This window comes from Dreissena polymorpha, chromosome 12, assembly GCF_020536995.1.
Source record: "Dreissena polymorpha isolate Duluth1 chromosome 12, UMN_Dpol_1.0, whole genome shotgun sequence".
NCBI lineage: Eukaryota > Metazoa > Mollusca > Bivalvia > Myida > Dreissenidae > Dreissena > Dreissena polymorpha.
Window position 1 is genome coordinate 15,309,910 of NC_068366.1, and position 17,383 is coordinate 15,327,292.

General features: G+C 34.2%; 1 protein-coding gene across 1 annotated transcript; it reads right to left on the minus strand.

The window, feature by feature from the left end:
- Window positions 1-11,890: 11,890 nt before the first annotated feature.
- LOC127852388 (uncharacterized) lies at window positions 11,891-12,790 on the minus strand. Its single transcript, XM_052386347.1, has one exon. It carries the CDS (start codon window positions 12,788-12,790, stop codon window positions 11,891-11,893), a length of 900 nt encoding a protein of 299 aa, XP_052242307.1.
- Between the last annotated feature and the right edge of the window lie 4,593 nt (window positions 12,791-17,383).

Consider the following 17,383-nt stretch of genomic DNA (forward strand, 5'->3'; position numbering starts at 1 on the left):
GCAAAATGCATATAAACAATTAGTAGGTACATTAAGCGGGAAGAAGCGACAGTCCGATGCGTTTCCAGGTGTGAATACAAATTGTAGATGACAAATTGAATGGAGACCCGCGAGTACAGAGGCGTAAAAGTCCGGTATGCACAAGTTTGACGCCCATTACTTGATGACAGGCGTGGGTCACGAATTAGGCGAGTACGTAACGAAATTGGTATAAAAGCGGAGTAATTTTAACGGATAGGAGCTAGTTTGACAATCGAGTAGAGTAGTCACGCTTTCTTGACGTGGCGGCCAATAGGCCGCCGCGCTGTAAAATTGTACTTCATGAACATTAGAAGCGTTGTGTTAGCAATTATTAAACAGAAATAAATCTCGATGAAAACAGAAATGAACTTTGGTTGTTACTGTGTGTTCAAGGAACAAAACGTTATTACGCTACAGATGGAATATCCTTGAAATACTGGTCATTTTCTGAAGGAATTATTCATCAGAGCAAAGTGATAGCAGGTCTTTTTTCTTTGCTACTGTAATTGGAAGTTTGACATCATACAAGGGTTTTAAGTCACATTTTATAGAAGGTCCTTTCCTTGAAGATTTAGGTTGCACACACTGAAAACTGGTGTCATCGAAACTGCTCTTAAAAAACACACGCCCCGGATCAATTTTTTGCAGTTTTATCCATGTTATTTTTGTCCATAAAACGTTTTGTCCACTTACATTTACAACGTATAACGGTAGTACATATTTGGCTACATGATTGATATCTAAAAAGTCATAGTATTTCATCGGCACTACAACATACGGATTTCTTTTTCGTGCAACCTTCACAATTGTTTCTCACTGGCTTGGTACATATTCCGATGTACGTTTCTTTGCTCGTTCTATCGAAGAATGTACACTATCACAACTCCATCTGGGTATGTCCACTTTCTAAATACTTTTGTTCAATAGTGTCTCTATGTTTTTACATTTCTCTTAAGCATGCATCAATGCAACAGTAACAACCCTATTTCGATTTTGACCACAACAACAGTCAGAATAAAAACAGACATTCTCTACTGTGATATGAAGAGATTTCATGTAAGTCAAAAGACAAGTTCCCTCTTCACAAGAGCCCCGTTTTCCTTCAGTTTCATTCCATGTCGAACTTGCGTTTTGTAAATAATAAAAGAAAAGATTGTAACAATTGAGCTTTCTTTTATAATAAACTTTACTCACAAGAGAACATGGAATCGGTAAAACAGCCTCTAGATCAAATGTTGCACCATGGTATGACTTGTCTTGTTTCGCACGAGACTTATCCAACTTCTTTTCATCTCTAGCTCTGTTTTTTCTTTTGATATGGTATTCAAAAGCAATTTTCAAATCGGTGGTTAGCTCGCCTGCTATCTCCCTATTTCTATACACAGCGCACGTCTGAAACTGGTCCTTCTTGGTTATATGGAATGAATAGTTAAACTCCTCACAGAAAAATGTACGATACATTGAACTTGATATGTATCGCCTGCCCGTTTCTTTACAGTTTTCTTTGAATAATTAATACAATTTACTAATATTTAAATCAGATCGTAGAAAACGCCTTTTAGTGTCTTGGCGTGTGTAATGTGCTTCTACAGTAGGAAATGATTCTATATGATTACGAACATCTGGCGTTTTGTTATGGGGATTGTGCTTTCCACGCCTGTCAAAGGAAGCAAATGTTCCTGAAGATAGTGATTTCAGTGCTGTATCTATCATTCTGCTGCCAATAGCTAACGTCTTCTGGAAGAAAGCTCTGCAAACACATTTCGTATCTAAGTGATATACTCTGGAAATAGCTCTGCGCTTTGATGAGTGAGTCCTTACACGACTCGGCACATCCCCCGTTAATGACAATTGTAAAATATTGAAAACAATCCCTGAATTATGTGAATATGAATGAGGTTGGATTAACATATATCCCGATTAGACTATAATATTTAATACATTGTATACCAATTGTCTGGTATAAAAATATAGTAACAGTTTTAACTCAAATTCCTCGTGCATAATACTAGTATGGTTACTTTGTTTAAAATTATTATAATGTGTGTATTATAAACTGTAGGAGGGAAACTTATGTTTGTTCTCCATTTCATGTGCGTGAATTACAATTTGAACTTGAGTAAAATACCTCCTTGTCATACCATTCGACCCTAACATATTGACTGATTGTATTCATAAATGTAGCATTATTTGTGTTTAATTATATTTGTATGTTTCTTATTGGCTTTTGTGGTCATGTCCTTCATTAAAATAAAAAAAAATCCTATGTGGTAACAGTGATACATGCGTAGTAAAATATAACACCCTGATGTGCGTGATGCTATTCGAGACTTAAGGTAGACGTAACTATTACTCTAAGAGAGATTGGCAGGATGTCACATGCTGAGAAACATGCTGATAATCATTCATTGCTTAAACAAGTGATTTACGTAAATTGATGCGGGGTGTTACAAAAAAAAAGATTATAATCATAGATAATGTTCTAAGTTCACGAGGTCCTGCCGGAACAGTGCCTGCATTATGTGGAGACTCATAGTGTGTCCCACCACTCCTACCTAATTTAATTACTAGACTCATGAAAGTTGAAACGAATTTTAAATTAAAGATTCAGTTTCCAGCTACATATGTATTTAGGTTTTACTGAATGTTATTCAATTTTGGTGTGGTCTTATGCTTTTGGCGGGGGGGGGGGAGAACCGGATTGCCCAGAGGAAACCCACCTGTCCGTTATAGTGACCACCTACCAAACTCACGTGCCCTGGGAATGGGGATTGAACCCCGGTTGCAGAAGTGAGATGTGCATGTACCAACCACTGCGCTAACCGTAACCAGACAGCCTTATAGATAATGAATTAACATAAACCTATTTAAATTGAAAATCAGGTCAATGCCTTTGCTGCATAATACAACTAAATCTGGTCAACGTGTTTGCTGCATAAAACAATTAAACCAGGTCAATTTGTTCGTTTCACAATAAAACTAAGCCAGGTCAATGTGTTTGCTGCATAATACAACTAAACCAGGTCAATGCGTTCGCTGCGTAAAACAACTCAATCACGTCAATATGTTCGCTGCATAAAACAACTAAATCACATGAATATGATTTCTGCATAATACAACCAAATCAGGTCAATGTGTTCACCGCATAATACAAATAAATAAGGTCAATATGTTTGCTGCATAATACAACAATCAGGTAAATATGTTTACTGCATAATGCAACTAAATCAGGTAAATGTGTTCACCGCATAATACAACTAAATCGTGTCAGATTGTGTTTTCTGCATAATGCAACAATGAGGTCAATGTGTTCACTACATACTACAATCAGATCAATGTGTTCGCTGCATAATGCAACAAACAGGTCAATGTTTTCACTGCATTACGCAACAAACAGGTCAATGTGTTCGCTGCATATTGCTACAAACAGGACAATGTGTTCGCTGCATAATACAACTAAATGAGGTCAATGTTTTTGCTGCAAAATACAACTAAATCAGGTCAATGTGTTTGCTTCATAATGCAACAATCAGGTTAATGTGTTCAATGCATAAAACAACTAAATCAGTTTAATGTGTTTGGTGCATAATATAACAATCAGATCAAATTGTGTTCGCTGCATAATGCAACGTTCATGTCTATGTGTTTGTTGCATAATGCAACAATCAGGTCAATGTGTTTGCTGAATAATGCAACAAACAGATCAATATGTTCACTGCATAATACAACAATCAGGTCAATGTGTTCACTGCATAATGGAACAAACAGGTCAATGTGTTCACTGCATAATACAACAATCAGGTCAATGTGTTCACTGCATAATGCATCAAACAGGTCAATGTGTTCACTGCATAATACAACAATCAGGTCAATGTGTTGTTTTTCATTAAACAACTAAATCACTTGAATGTGAATGCATCATAATTAAACACTCAACATGCAACTAAATCAGGTCAATGTATTCGCTGCATAATACTTCTAAATCAGGTCAATGTGGTCATAACACAACTAAATCAGGGGAATGTGTTTGCTTCATATTGCAACACTCAGGTCAATGCGTTGGCTGCAAAATGCAACGAAATCAGGTCAATATGTTTGCTGCATAATACAAAAATCAGATAAATGTGTTCGCTGCGTAATGCAATCAGGTTAATGTGTTGGCTGCATAATACAAAAATCACGTCATTGTGTTATCTGTATAATGCAACACTGAGGTAAATGTGCTCCCTGCTTTACACAACAATCAGGTCACTGTGTTCTCTGCATAATAAAACTAAATCATGGCCATTCATACCTTGACAAAGAAATTAGTTTTTACAACGATGTATGCATTTGATTTTTCGTTTATTTGCTCTTCGTATTGATATCCGAGTTTTTCAAATTGCAGCGTTTTATCTTCCTCTGATATATTGTTTAAGTGCTAGAAGGTTACAACATTGCAGGGCATAGACCTAATTTTTGTAAAATAATACATGTCATTTACCCACAATCTATTTCATTACATTTCTATTTGATTTATTGTTTTTTAATAACAAAAAAATACATCTGGAGCATTTAGGCAAAACTTCCGTGTCATACAAATATAAACAATCAATAGGAAACATCCTTAAGGGTATGGCGATTTAAAAAAGTGCTATGTTGCAGATAATATTATAACATGTATATTGCCTTTCTAAGTTTTGCTTGTCAGCATGATCGTGGCAGTCCAACTAGTGTTTTCCGGTCAAAATTAGCAATGTTTGTATGAATCCGGAGCGAAATATACATAGGACAATTTGTTAGTGACTATCTGATATATCTGTTAAGTTGTTAACTCTTATCGTGTTTAATTTGGTTGTTATTGTATCTATGAACTATGATGTTCATAATAGCAATACTTAACTATCGGTCCTTCACAGTCAACATTTAAGTATGCCCTTTCGTTTACCAGATCTGCTTGCCGCTCCTCACAAGTAGTTATTTCCGTTGATCTTGATTGTGACACCAAATTGTATGTGGTACTTACAGTAATATATTGAAAAGTAGACCCAATTCGAAAATATTGTGTATGCCCCGGCATTGACTGACTGAGAGGTATATAATGATTGACTCATCCTTCCATCTCTACATGGTTAACACAAAATGGCACATCCATAGGATATCAATTATGTTTCCTACAAAGCTTTCATACTTGCATGGATGTTGTCCTTGAACACTATCAACACACCCACTCTAACCTTACCTCATGTTGCTGTTGACGCTGGCCTACATTTGGCTCAGACTAATGCAGAGTCAAATCTCTTGTTTAACCCTTTTCAACTTAGATACATATTTGTACACATTTGTAGTCTCTTACAAAATACTATTAAATTAAATTCCTTTTTAACAAGATGCAAGTTGTAAAGGCCTCATTTTCAACCGTTAGATAATGATTAGCAGCGAACAGCATAAAAACCTGAACAGTCTGCGAGTTACTTGCAGGTTTAGAGTTAGAAAGGTATTTTAAAACTTTTCTTTTTTAGTCAATATGGTTGACTGCCCCTTTAAGGCTAGTGACTAATTACTGACTTTACAATACTGATCTATACATCGTATCTTAAAATCTGTTTCTTGTGCAAAGTATGCTGTCTCATCATGTGTTTTTGAAAGTCCTTTTTTAGACAGAATTTCACTACCAATACCCTACCAGCTCACATGAAAATATGTATAATAGGTGCCCAATATACATAATTATGTATCCATATCAAGACATGGCAGTGGGGAAAGATTCGTGCTTAATATCATTCAACATGTATTTCTATGAAGTCAGTGATGGGCCACTAATTCAGAAAACGGATGCAATTTTTGTTAATTGCTATTTCCAGCCATCCACTATTTAAGTACTCTCAGTCAACTAGGGTGTGTGTTGACCTTCTTGTTTTACTGTAGCTGTCTTATACAGAGGTTTTGATCTAGATTCTTTTCCATACTTGTATGCAGCGAGAAAATGGATGGCAGATATAATTGCGCACATGTTCATGTTTTTTGTATGTTCATGCTATTTGCATCTTCCTCCCATGTCGACATTAGTAGATTTCACGCAAACAATCTGCCTTCCATGTAAACTTAAGTAGATTTTACGCAAACAATTGAAGGCCACAATTTACTGTACATGAAATATTAATGCTAGACATTGTTTAATCTATAAAAAACATTTTAGTTTGCAATTTTAATAATTTAACATTCAGACTGGAGGAGGATGAATGGTAGATTGTTCTCAAGTGGTTCAATACAGAGTGATGAATGCATACTTCAACCACTAGTTAATAACTAGAAGTGTTCTCCTCAACAAGGAAGATTTTATTCATAATGAGAAATGTTTTATTGAAACTTAAAGTGATTTTTGAAAGACAAACTCAACTTAACAATACCATCATTGTGATTATATACTTGGAAAAAGTATTTTGAATATGAAAACCCACCAATGGTTAAAGAGGTTTGTTTTAAGAACATTCAGTTCGTACACTTATTATAAAATTTTAAGCAAGCTCCACAAGATACTTTGCAAATTATTTGTAATTGACTGACATATATAGTTTAATCATATAGAATACGTACATGTGCTATGTTATCTCCTAGATCATCTATGGCAGTATAGTACTTGCATATTTCTGCATATAACTTTTTTTATCATTTGTTTTCAATGGTTTTTATACCTCAATATAAGCAATAATTTCCTTTTGCCTTATTAAAATGGCATGAGCAAACATTTTGGTTCAAATTGCAGCATGAAGTGGATTTTAACAAGTTTACAATTCCACTGCAATTTACAGAATCATTTTTAAGTTTGCTTTAATTAATAATCATTCTTCCACCACCCTTACCTTTTTTATGTAGACATATTTTGAAATTAAAAGGTTATTTTGCGACAAATCATGTGGTTATACTGCAATACATTATAGAGTTATTCTGCTATCAAAACCTGTAAATGTTGTAGGGCTTTTTTCCTTCTTTGCGTGTGGCCTGGGTCAGCCATCTCACAGTTTTGATGCAAGCATTTCACAAATCTAATATATCCACACTTTTTTACAAAACCAGCCTTTGTAAGTTGTTTGACATTTAACACACATTTTATATTCAAAAGTACAATTCATACGTCTGTCTGTCACAAACTTTTTAGAGCTATATCTCAGAAACTACTTAAGTTTTTTAACATGAAACTTCATAGGTGTCTTTATATAAATGAGGAGAAGGGGGATCAATTCAACGAATTTGCTTGTTGTTAAGGAATTACAAGTATGAAACTGGTGAAACCAGTGTTGTAACGTTAGTTCGGCTAAAAAACAACACCAGTGCATTGGACCGTCAGTAAATTGTTTAGTAAAACTTGAGATCCTTTGTTTAAAAAGTCAGCATGGTGATCCAGATTTGTTTGAATTAGGAGTCACTTTAAAGATATCACAGTAAGATTTAAGCATGCACTTTTACAACGGAAATACATTGAATCAGAAAGATCATGTGACGAAAGTGAAAACACTTGAGTAATGTACTTACTGGCAGAGAGCGAGGCAAGGGCAGCAATTTGGAGTAGATTTTCGTATTCTTATCCGTTTATATGTGTAAATTTTCTTTAAAGCTTGAATAATTTCTTTTTCAAATAGATTAAATTGCATTTTCATGAAATGCATTTTAATGTCAAATATTGTTAATATGTATGATTTATAGGGAATCCTATGCGCATGTGACATGGCACAATTGTTATTGACAAAGGTTTTAAACTTGGAAAAATTGTATGGCTTACATTTCTCACACGAGAACTAAAATTCAATGTATAACTAATGTGTCTAACCACGCAACAGAAATCACATAGACAAACATTTTAATGTGTGTCAAAGGTATTGACTATGGATCATTGAAGATACAGTTAAACCTGTCAGAATTTAGTTGCTCATATGATGTATGATTTTATTTTTCGAAAGCAAAAGTGTCCAGCCAATGAAAATATTTTACTATACCTATGCATAAAAATCATCATTTAACAATTTCTACAAGTATGTGAATATTGTTTGTAAAATTTTGAGGAGTTTGTGACTAAATTTCTCACAATTTTGAAATTTGTGGGATTTTTTTTCCAAATAAATTGAGCGTCTTACTTTTACTTCACAAAAAAGGAAAGAACAGAACAGAACAGAACAGAATATTTTATTTTAGCTTAAGCATACAGCTCATCGCCATAAACATACATATGCAATAACAGCATGCGTGACAATTATATACAAAACATACATCCTTTTGAGGAAAGATCAATTTAAAAAGTAATGACATACAACATGTTTTAGTGAGAATGTCACATGGATGGGGTTAATACAAAGTGATCATGTAATGTTAACACGAAATTTAATAATTGTTACAAATACAACATTATTCTAAGCTTAATGTCTTTGTGGAAGATATATCATTTATACTACACATATAGCACATCTTCTCGTAGCTTAAAGCATTTTAAACAAAAAATGGCAAGTTTTCTTAACACTATTTTGTTTGAACAATTAAGTAGTTCGATAAACTTGAACATACTAGGTCGTGATCTGTAATACTTTGGAATTAATGTATTCCTAATATCGGCATAATAAGGACATTTAATAACAAAGTGATATTCATCCTCGATATCATTGAGGTTGCATAAAACACATTTGCGTTGATCTCTGACAATGTTCTGGTGTCTACCCGTTTCAATTAATAATTTGTGAGACGACAAACGTAATTTAGCAATAATATTCCTATGTTTTTTATTTTCAACAATATCAAGATACGCAGATCTTTCGAATATTGGTTTCAATTCTTTATATAAAATCATTGAACTAGATGATGTGACACTTGTATTCCAGTTAGTGATATACTGGTCTCGTAATCTGGTTTTAAGTAGCGGTATTAATTGATTAGAGTTCACAGATTCGGGGAATAGCCATACATCGTTAAAACCGGTTTGGTTTAGAATATTCCTTACTTTCGATGACCAATTGTTTGTGTTATTTTTGCGTTCAATTTCTAATCTCTGTGATAATAAAATGTGTTTAAGAATACAATTACCCTCTTTAACAGTATATAATTTCAAAAAGTATTTCACGATCCTGACATATCTGTCTAAATACAAGGGGAATCGACCAACTTCGGCATATAGCGATAATGAGTTTGTTGACATCTTAACATTCAATATTCTTTTACAAAATTTACGATGGACGCGCTCAATGTTTTCCGCTTTCATAAATCCCCATACCTCACAGTTATAGTTTAAAATTGATGATACATATGCGTTAAATAAATTTAACATGATATGTATAGGTACGTTCATGTCTTTTGTGAGAGTGAACAAAGAATGCATCGCTTTTAAAGCTTTGCCATACAATGTATTCGTTGCGGACGCAAAAGATCCACCGCTTGACATGACAATTCCAAGGTAATTAAAATTGTTAACAATTTCTATTTCTTGACCTTTATATGTCCATATTAATGTTTTACTAATTGTGCCACCTTTTCGGAATACCATGACCTTTGTTTTTTCAATGTTTACCGTTAAATTCCACTTATCGCAGTAGGTTTCTAAATTGTTTAATGATTCTTGAAGACCCTCCGGTGTTTCAGAAAATAAAGCCGCGTCGTCAGCGAATAATAATAGATATATCGATATTTGATCTAGTGTAATTCCGGCGTTTATTCCATTTTGCAAACCGAATTCGATGTCGTTAATAAAGAGGGAAAACAATATGGGCGAGGTTATCTCCCCCTGAAATAAGCCGACGTTACTATTAAATACGTCTGATAATTTACCCATGTGTTTAACCTGTAATTTCACTTCATCGTACATGGATCGAATAAGTGTTAATAGTTTACCGTCGATGCCCACATTAATCATCTTACTCCATAATTGGCCGCGATTGATGACGTCATATGCTTTCCGGTAGTCAATATAACAACAGTATAGCTTACCTTTATTCTGAAACTGTTTTTCTATAAGTGCATTAAGAATAAATATTGCATCGACCGTGCTACAGTTTGGTTTAAAGCCGAATTGTGCATCCGTTAGAATGTCATTCGTTTCTGCCCATTGTTTAAGCCGTTCATTTAATATGCTTGTAAACAATTTCGCAAAACAACTTATTAAAGTAATTCCCCGATAGTTATTTGGATCTGATATGTCCCCACGTTTATGAATTGGTATTATAATACCAGATGACCAGCTGCGCGGAAAACGCTTTTTATCAAGTATGTAGTTAAACAATATTTCTAACGGCCTGACGATTACATCGATTGTTTCAGTAAAATATTCATATATAATATTGTCATGCGCATGAGCTTTATTGTTTTTCAACCGTTTGGTTGCCCTTATAATTTCTTCTGTCGATATAGGATTATCGAGTTCGGGGTAGGAGGGTTCTGTGTTTAACCTATTGTCAAATTCATGTAAAAAAGTATCGGAATCAAACGAGTTTATATTTAGGTCACCTTCGTCCGCTAATTTAATGAAATAATCGTGGAATTCGATTAACGGTATCGTATTTGAGTTTTGTGATGTAGTTTTACGTTTAAATAATTTCCAAAACTCACGGGGTGATTTCCTTCTCATAGTGTTCATCTGCTTGCTTAGATCAGTGTTGTACTTTAATTTAGTTTTTCTACAAGTATACTTATAATCCTTTTTCGATGCAATCATTTGTTCTCGTGTACGCTCGTTTTTGTTAAGATTAAACTCGTATATAGCTCTGGTACATTGAGATTGTTTGGTTTTACATTCTTCGTTAAACCACTTTTGTTTATTTTTATCATTATCTATAAACCCTTTACTTTCAAGATTTATATTGCGCTTAAAATACTTTTCTCCTTTAGAATTTAAGTAGTTCGAAAATTCTCCCACTAGGATATCCGGATCAGAGTTTGAATCAATTTGTGATAATAACATGTGTTCCAGATTATGTACATCGCACGAAACATCACGAAGAAAGTCGCATTTGTTCTCGGGTTTCCATTTAAAATAAACAATCGGATTAATATTACTAGTTGAAACAGCGTTATTCGTGCGGAGAGCAAATGTCAGCGGCGCATGGTTCGAGAATTCCGTGAAATCGTTAACGGTAAAATCTAAAATGTCCGTAAAATTGGTGTGCGCAGTTAATAAATAATCAACTAAGCTTTCACCATTATGTGTATAGCACGTTATTTTACCTATATTTTGATCGTTATGTAAACGTCCGTTCACGATACGAATATTAGTCGCTTTACAAATATCTAACAGGTTGTCTCCAAATCGATTCGTAGTAAGGTCACAAGTTGAGCGTGGGATTAAGGTTTCAATATCTGGGACAGTATCAAAATCGGTATCGCTTATATACCTATCATTTTCGATGTAATCGGCTTTATTTCCCGTTCGCGAGTTTGTGTCTCCAGTTAAAAATACCTTTCCTTTGGTTTGATAAAAATTAATATCTAATTCAATAGTTTCAAAAATATCATAAGTATACAAAGAGTGGACAGGGGAATTTTCAGGTGCAATATATATAACACATAAATATACATCTGATTCAATATTAAAAAACATTTTATCTAATTTAAGCCAAACAATGCAATCAATGTCATTTTTTACTAATGTAACACCTTTACGAATATAGTCTTTAATGTAAATCACAATACCACCACTCGAGCGCTTCGCTCTACGGTGTTGTAATCGTCTGTATGAGTGAATAGGCTTACTATAGCCTTTTAGGTCTAAGGTAGAGTCTTTATTTGTCCAAGTTTCAGTAAGACATATAATATCGTGACAGTTAAGAAAAGATGAAAACTTACTATCAGAGCATTTAAACGCTGTTAGTCCTTCCACATTCCATGTGACAATTTTAATGACACCCTCACTAACGTCCTATTCTTTATACACTTGCTTGTTTATATACAGTTTGTCAATCCTGAGATACGCCTCCTTACCCTCGGATCTTGCCTTTTTCATGATGGGTACTAGCCTTCGTCGGGCCTCCATAACTTCCTGTGGATATTGCTCGGATATTCCGAAAGGGGTACCTTTTAGTTCCCTTGACTCCCTGCGAACCCTCTCCTTGTCCGGGTAGTATGCGAATTTCGCAACAATTGGCCGCACTTTATTTGGCTGGTATCGGCCTATCCGATGTGCCCTGTGCAACTTGATTTCGGTTTGGGCGTTTTGCACGTGAAGCTTTGTTTCGATGAATTCCAAGATTTTTTTGTCGCACTGTTCTTCTTGCTCCTCAGGTATCTTGAAAAACAACAAATTGTCCCGCATACTCCTGCACTTGAGGTCCGTTATTTCAGCCTGTAATTTATGTTCGTGCTGGATCACTGAATTCTCGCGACTTTGCAAGTTACTCGTGGATTTTAGAGTTGAGTCGAATTCACTCTGTTTTTTTGTTATGTTTTCTATCATGTTCCCACTGAAATCACACGATTTTTCTAACTCTTTCATTCGGGTTTCAAAGCTATTCATTCGTTGCTCTATATTGTCTATTCTCAAAACTATGCCCGACACTGTTTGATGAATTTGGTCAAGTTGTGAAAGTTTTTTGTCAACAGAATTTAACCTTTCCAAAATTGATGATAAAATGTCCGAGCTTGGTGGCGGCGATGGCGTTGCCGGGGGTATAAACCCCTGTCCATAAAAATTGGGCGTGTTCATCATGTACGGAAATGGTATCTGCGTTAGTTGTGGACTGCCATAGTACTGACCTGCCTGGCTCGCCTGTGTTTGTCCGCTTATATTAGTCACGGGTGAAGCTTGAGCATTTTGCGCCATTTTTTTCCCTTTGTTTCGCTTGTTCGTGCTTTGTGTTGAGCTTGCTTGACCGTTATCCGGCGAATCTTTGGAGGGTTTGCGTTTTCTGGTCATAGATAATCATAGGTATCATCCAAATGTTCACTTAAAAACACTTTTCATTCATCCTCACTTGTTTTATTCCATAAACTTTCAATATTTTCGATGTAATTTTACTCCTTCAAAATTTTAGCCCGCCATGTTCACGCATGCGCATTATAACAAAGTTCGCCCTCTGTTGTCATGTTAATTCAAGAATTCCCAGATGTTCAGTTCAGTAAAATGTGCCTCCTTAAATATGTGATATAGGAGACGTTTGACAAACATATCATTTATGCATTCGGCCCAGTGAAACCACATTTAAGTAGTAAAATGTTCATACATAAGTTACCAAACCTGTTTACTTGGTATACATTTTGCATGATTAGCTTAATATCTTTATTGAATGTAATTTCCTCAAATAATCTTAATGAACCTGACAAAAGTTTTTATAATGTAAGTGTGTTGTCGTCATGAAAACAAATGTATGAATTTTTTTGTGGAAAAAGGGCATATTATGTATAAACAATCATGTTAGATTTATAGCTTACGTTGTTTGTTAAGGTAATAAGCAACGGTTTGTTATTCTGATGCTTGTATTTAATTCCTATTCATCGGAACTCCAAACCGTTGGTGATTACCTCACGAAGACAATTATTAATTCGCTTCTAATTAACTCATGTCCATTTTGTCTGGGTAAATCAACAAAACATGCAAAGTTTAATACGTTAATGCCATCAAAGTCGGGACCTACAATGATTTCATTACAGTTCATGACACCGACAGCAAAGTAGAGCAAAGTTACAGTACAGATCTAATAAAGCAAACTCCGATTTTCGGTTAAGGCCAAATAAAATATAAAAATAAAAATGTTCATCTCGACAATATTTAAATCAAAGTAAAATTTGGGCCAATTGATATCAAAAACCTGGTCAACAGGTTAAAGGTTACGCTAAAGGTGTAACAACTGTAGAAGCTTCCCTTATGACTAAATGTTGATCACATTTGGTAAGAATTTGTATCATCACAATATCACAACACAGATGAAATCTAAGTAAAGTGTATTCAACACTTAGGTTACCATGTCAAATATAAGAAAAAGCTTATGAACACTATAAATGCTTTGATTGTTTTAACTTAGTCAAATGAAATATAGCCTGAAAGGTTTAGGGTCTCATGGGTTATATAGATTTTATAAATATCAACATAATATTCAACATCAGCGCATTCAAAATGCAATGCCAATAGGTTTCATATTATATATATTGACTAATATCCTTGTTAATTATGATCCTGGAGTCTTTACATTCCGCACTCCAGGGACAACATCCTTTTAAACACATCGATAGACCAAAAACTAATTATAACTTATTATATTCTGAACCGCCTTGTCACTAAGGTTATGTAAATTGATGCCTATGTTGTAAATGCGTAGTGATTCTCTACAGCAGATGTTTAAATGTGAATGCAGTGGTAAAAGCTGGTCACAAAACGAGGTTGACATAATTTGTATAACAAAATTAAGAGATTAACCGAGACTTACCTAAGTTGAAGGTTGATCACAATTTTATCGACTGCATACTGTTAAATCTTCTGTGCTTTAGTATTTGCCTTGCATCTTGTATTTTGGTCCTCTACTGAGAGTTAGCTAACGTGGTTATTGGCTTCTCTTTGTGTTGTCTACAATCAGCTTAAAATCTCCACTTCAATCACTGGGAAGATTCGAACAAACCTTCACATAAATGATCAATGGGTGATCCTCTATCAAAGTTGTTCAAAACGTTCCAGTAAGATGCATGTATTGATCATCAGTAGAACGTTGGCATATAGGTGACATTCACTCCTTTTTGTTAATCACTCCTCTTGTTTTACATTGCACTCCTCTTTTTTCTATCTCGTTCCAACGACATACTTACTTGAGAGAACGACCTACTAACTCGAACTCGAGGGAACAGTCAGCTTAGTCGAGTGAACGATATAGAAAAAAAACAGGAGTGCACAACTAAATGAAATTGACGTGCAATCAAAAAAGAGCGGTGCAGTAAATATATGAGGGGTGCATTAAACAAAAGAAGAGAGCATTTTAACTATCTCAAAGGAACGACTTACTAACTCGTGGGAACGAGTAAGCTATGTTGTGGGACAACTTACTAAGTTAAGGGAACGATCGAGATAGAAAAAAAGAGTGCAAAACTAAATAAAAGAGGAGTGCAACGAAACAAAGAGCGGTGCAGTAAAGTGTTTAATGCACTTTCCTTTATTTAAAGCACTGCTCTTTTTTCATTGCACTCTTCATTTATTTAATTTTGCACTACTCTTTTTTGTATCTCGTTCTCTCGACTTAATAAATCATTCCCACGACATAGTTAACTCGTTCCCTCTAGTTAGTATGTCGTGGGAACGAGATAGAAAAAAGAGGAGTGCAGTTTATAAAAAAGAGGAGTAAATGTCATCTCTATGCCACTGTGCATCTAAATATGAATGCAAACATGTCTGTATAAATTTAGTTTATTCTCAATCATTTAATATTAACTAGTTATATTTGTTTTAAAATACATTTAAGCATATTGATATATTTAACTTTGCTTTGAATAATTGTTCATTGTTTTTTTCATTCTGCCTCTTCTAACCATGTTAAGGATGGCCCCCACCTTGCCCCTGTACCGACCTGTGGGTCATTTTTATTGTCACATGGGCTGGGATGGTCATGGAAGGAAGAAAGTGTAAGATTTTGAAGGGACTTGTTCACATATTTTGTGAGAGGGTTGACTGACATAAGTCAGTGATATAACTAAAAGAAATAATACAGCAACAAATTTAAATTAAACAAAAACAGACATATACCGGTAACTACAAATTATACAAATATATAGCAGTACATATTGTATGGTATCGTAATATGCTTTTACTGTTTTTTTAATCTGTATATTATTTTAAGTAGGCATATTTTAATAGACATGCGTATCTTTGTTAAATATTTATTTTTTGTCATTTCATAAACTGCATTTTTACCGTTTTAAACCGAGATTGTACGATTTTGTCAAATATTTATGAATTTATATAAAACGTGTAAAAACTTATTATACATATATTTCAATATAAATTAAAATAAAAGTTAAGAAGGACATGTGTCGAAAAATGCGAAATAAGCCTGATATTTAATTCTGGAATCAACAATGTCTGTACAGTCGAGTTCGCCAGCATGTATATCACGCATGTACGATGTGAATCTAAATTTTGTTTTACGGATCATTTTAATTTCCTGCAACGATATATATTCATACGACACACGAACACTAGATCCAAACCTAATAAAAGATGAATGCTTCGGTTATTGTAGGAAAATATGTACGAAATATATTCGTCACAATCGGCTCAGGGCGCTTATTTGTCTTTGCTGCATTTTATGAAATTCGTCTTCAATGTATATTTTTCCTTGCCTATTTTGCATTATTGTAACATATTTTAATCAATTTATTACAATTTAACACATACAAAAATCGTATAGTCTTGCTTTAATAATATTTGTTAAAATAAATTGCGAACTTTTTAACCAATTTATGTCATATTGTTCCATCTTAATCTGTAAAGAAAATGACACTAACACAGGGCATCAACAAGAACGATCAAGAACGTGTCCTTTAAATATTGCTCAATCTGTGTCAGTTTGCAACATGTATGGGGAAAAATTGTTGCCTTGTTTTACTGATAAGGGATTTGATAACAGAACATGAATATATCTTGAAACATTTTCTATAAAATATGTGTTCGTCATTATCAGTAAACAAATTGACTGCATAATGTTACATCAAATACTGCCAGGAGAAAAAAAGTCAGTTGAGGAAGCCAAGAAACCATGCGCAAATTTCTAGCTGCTTACCTACTCTGGAATGAATGGGTTTAGTTTTAACCTACGCCTTATATATTTTAATTTGAGTAAAACTTTATGTTATTCAAATAAAAGTTGGTTTGCTTTATTCTCAAATCTTTTTTCTAAAAATAAGGGATGTAGTTGACACTTGTTCGTAATTTCATTTCATCGTTCCTCAAAAGGTTGTAACTTTGTTGCTCTGGTCTCTTCCCTACCATTGAGTAATTAAATGGTAATTAAAATGAATGCGTTTTGGTTTCCTTTTATTATTGTTTAATTTGAGTTGCAATGCTATGAGGTTAAATTTTATTCACACTTATATGTATCATGAATATTGCTGGGCCAAGTGTGAGGTTGACCGTTCCAAGGCGGTGACCCAAGCTTTATTCTTATATATGTTTATGTTGTTTTGTAATGTGCTGTGTTGTTCTATTTGGCAATTGGTCACTTGCCTTAAATTAATGACCAACTAATTGCATGTCACTTACATGCAATACTGCTCCAGCACCTGGAGTTTCACTTCTTTATTTTCAATGAAAAAATTAAAGATATTATGTTATTCACTACAGTAAACATATAAGAACAATGATCAAAATATTCTATGTCTTCACAATATCCACAAAACATGTGTTTATCATAAATCATTAGAAACAAAAATTATAACG

Coding starts and splice junctions, on each gene's coding strand:
- LOC127852388 (XM_052386347.1), bottom strand. CDS start 12,790: ATGGCGCAAAATGCTCAAGCTTCACCCGTGACTAATATAAGCGGACAA.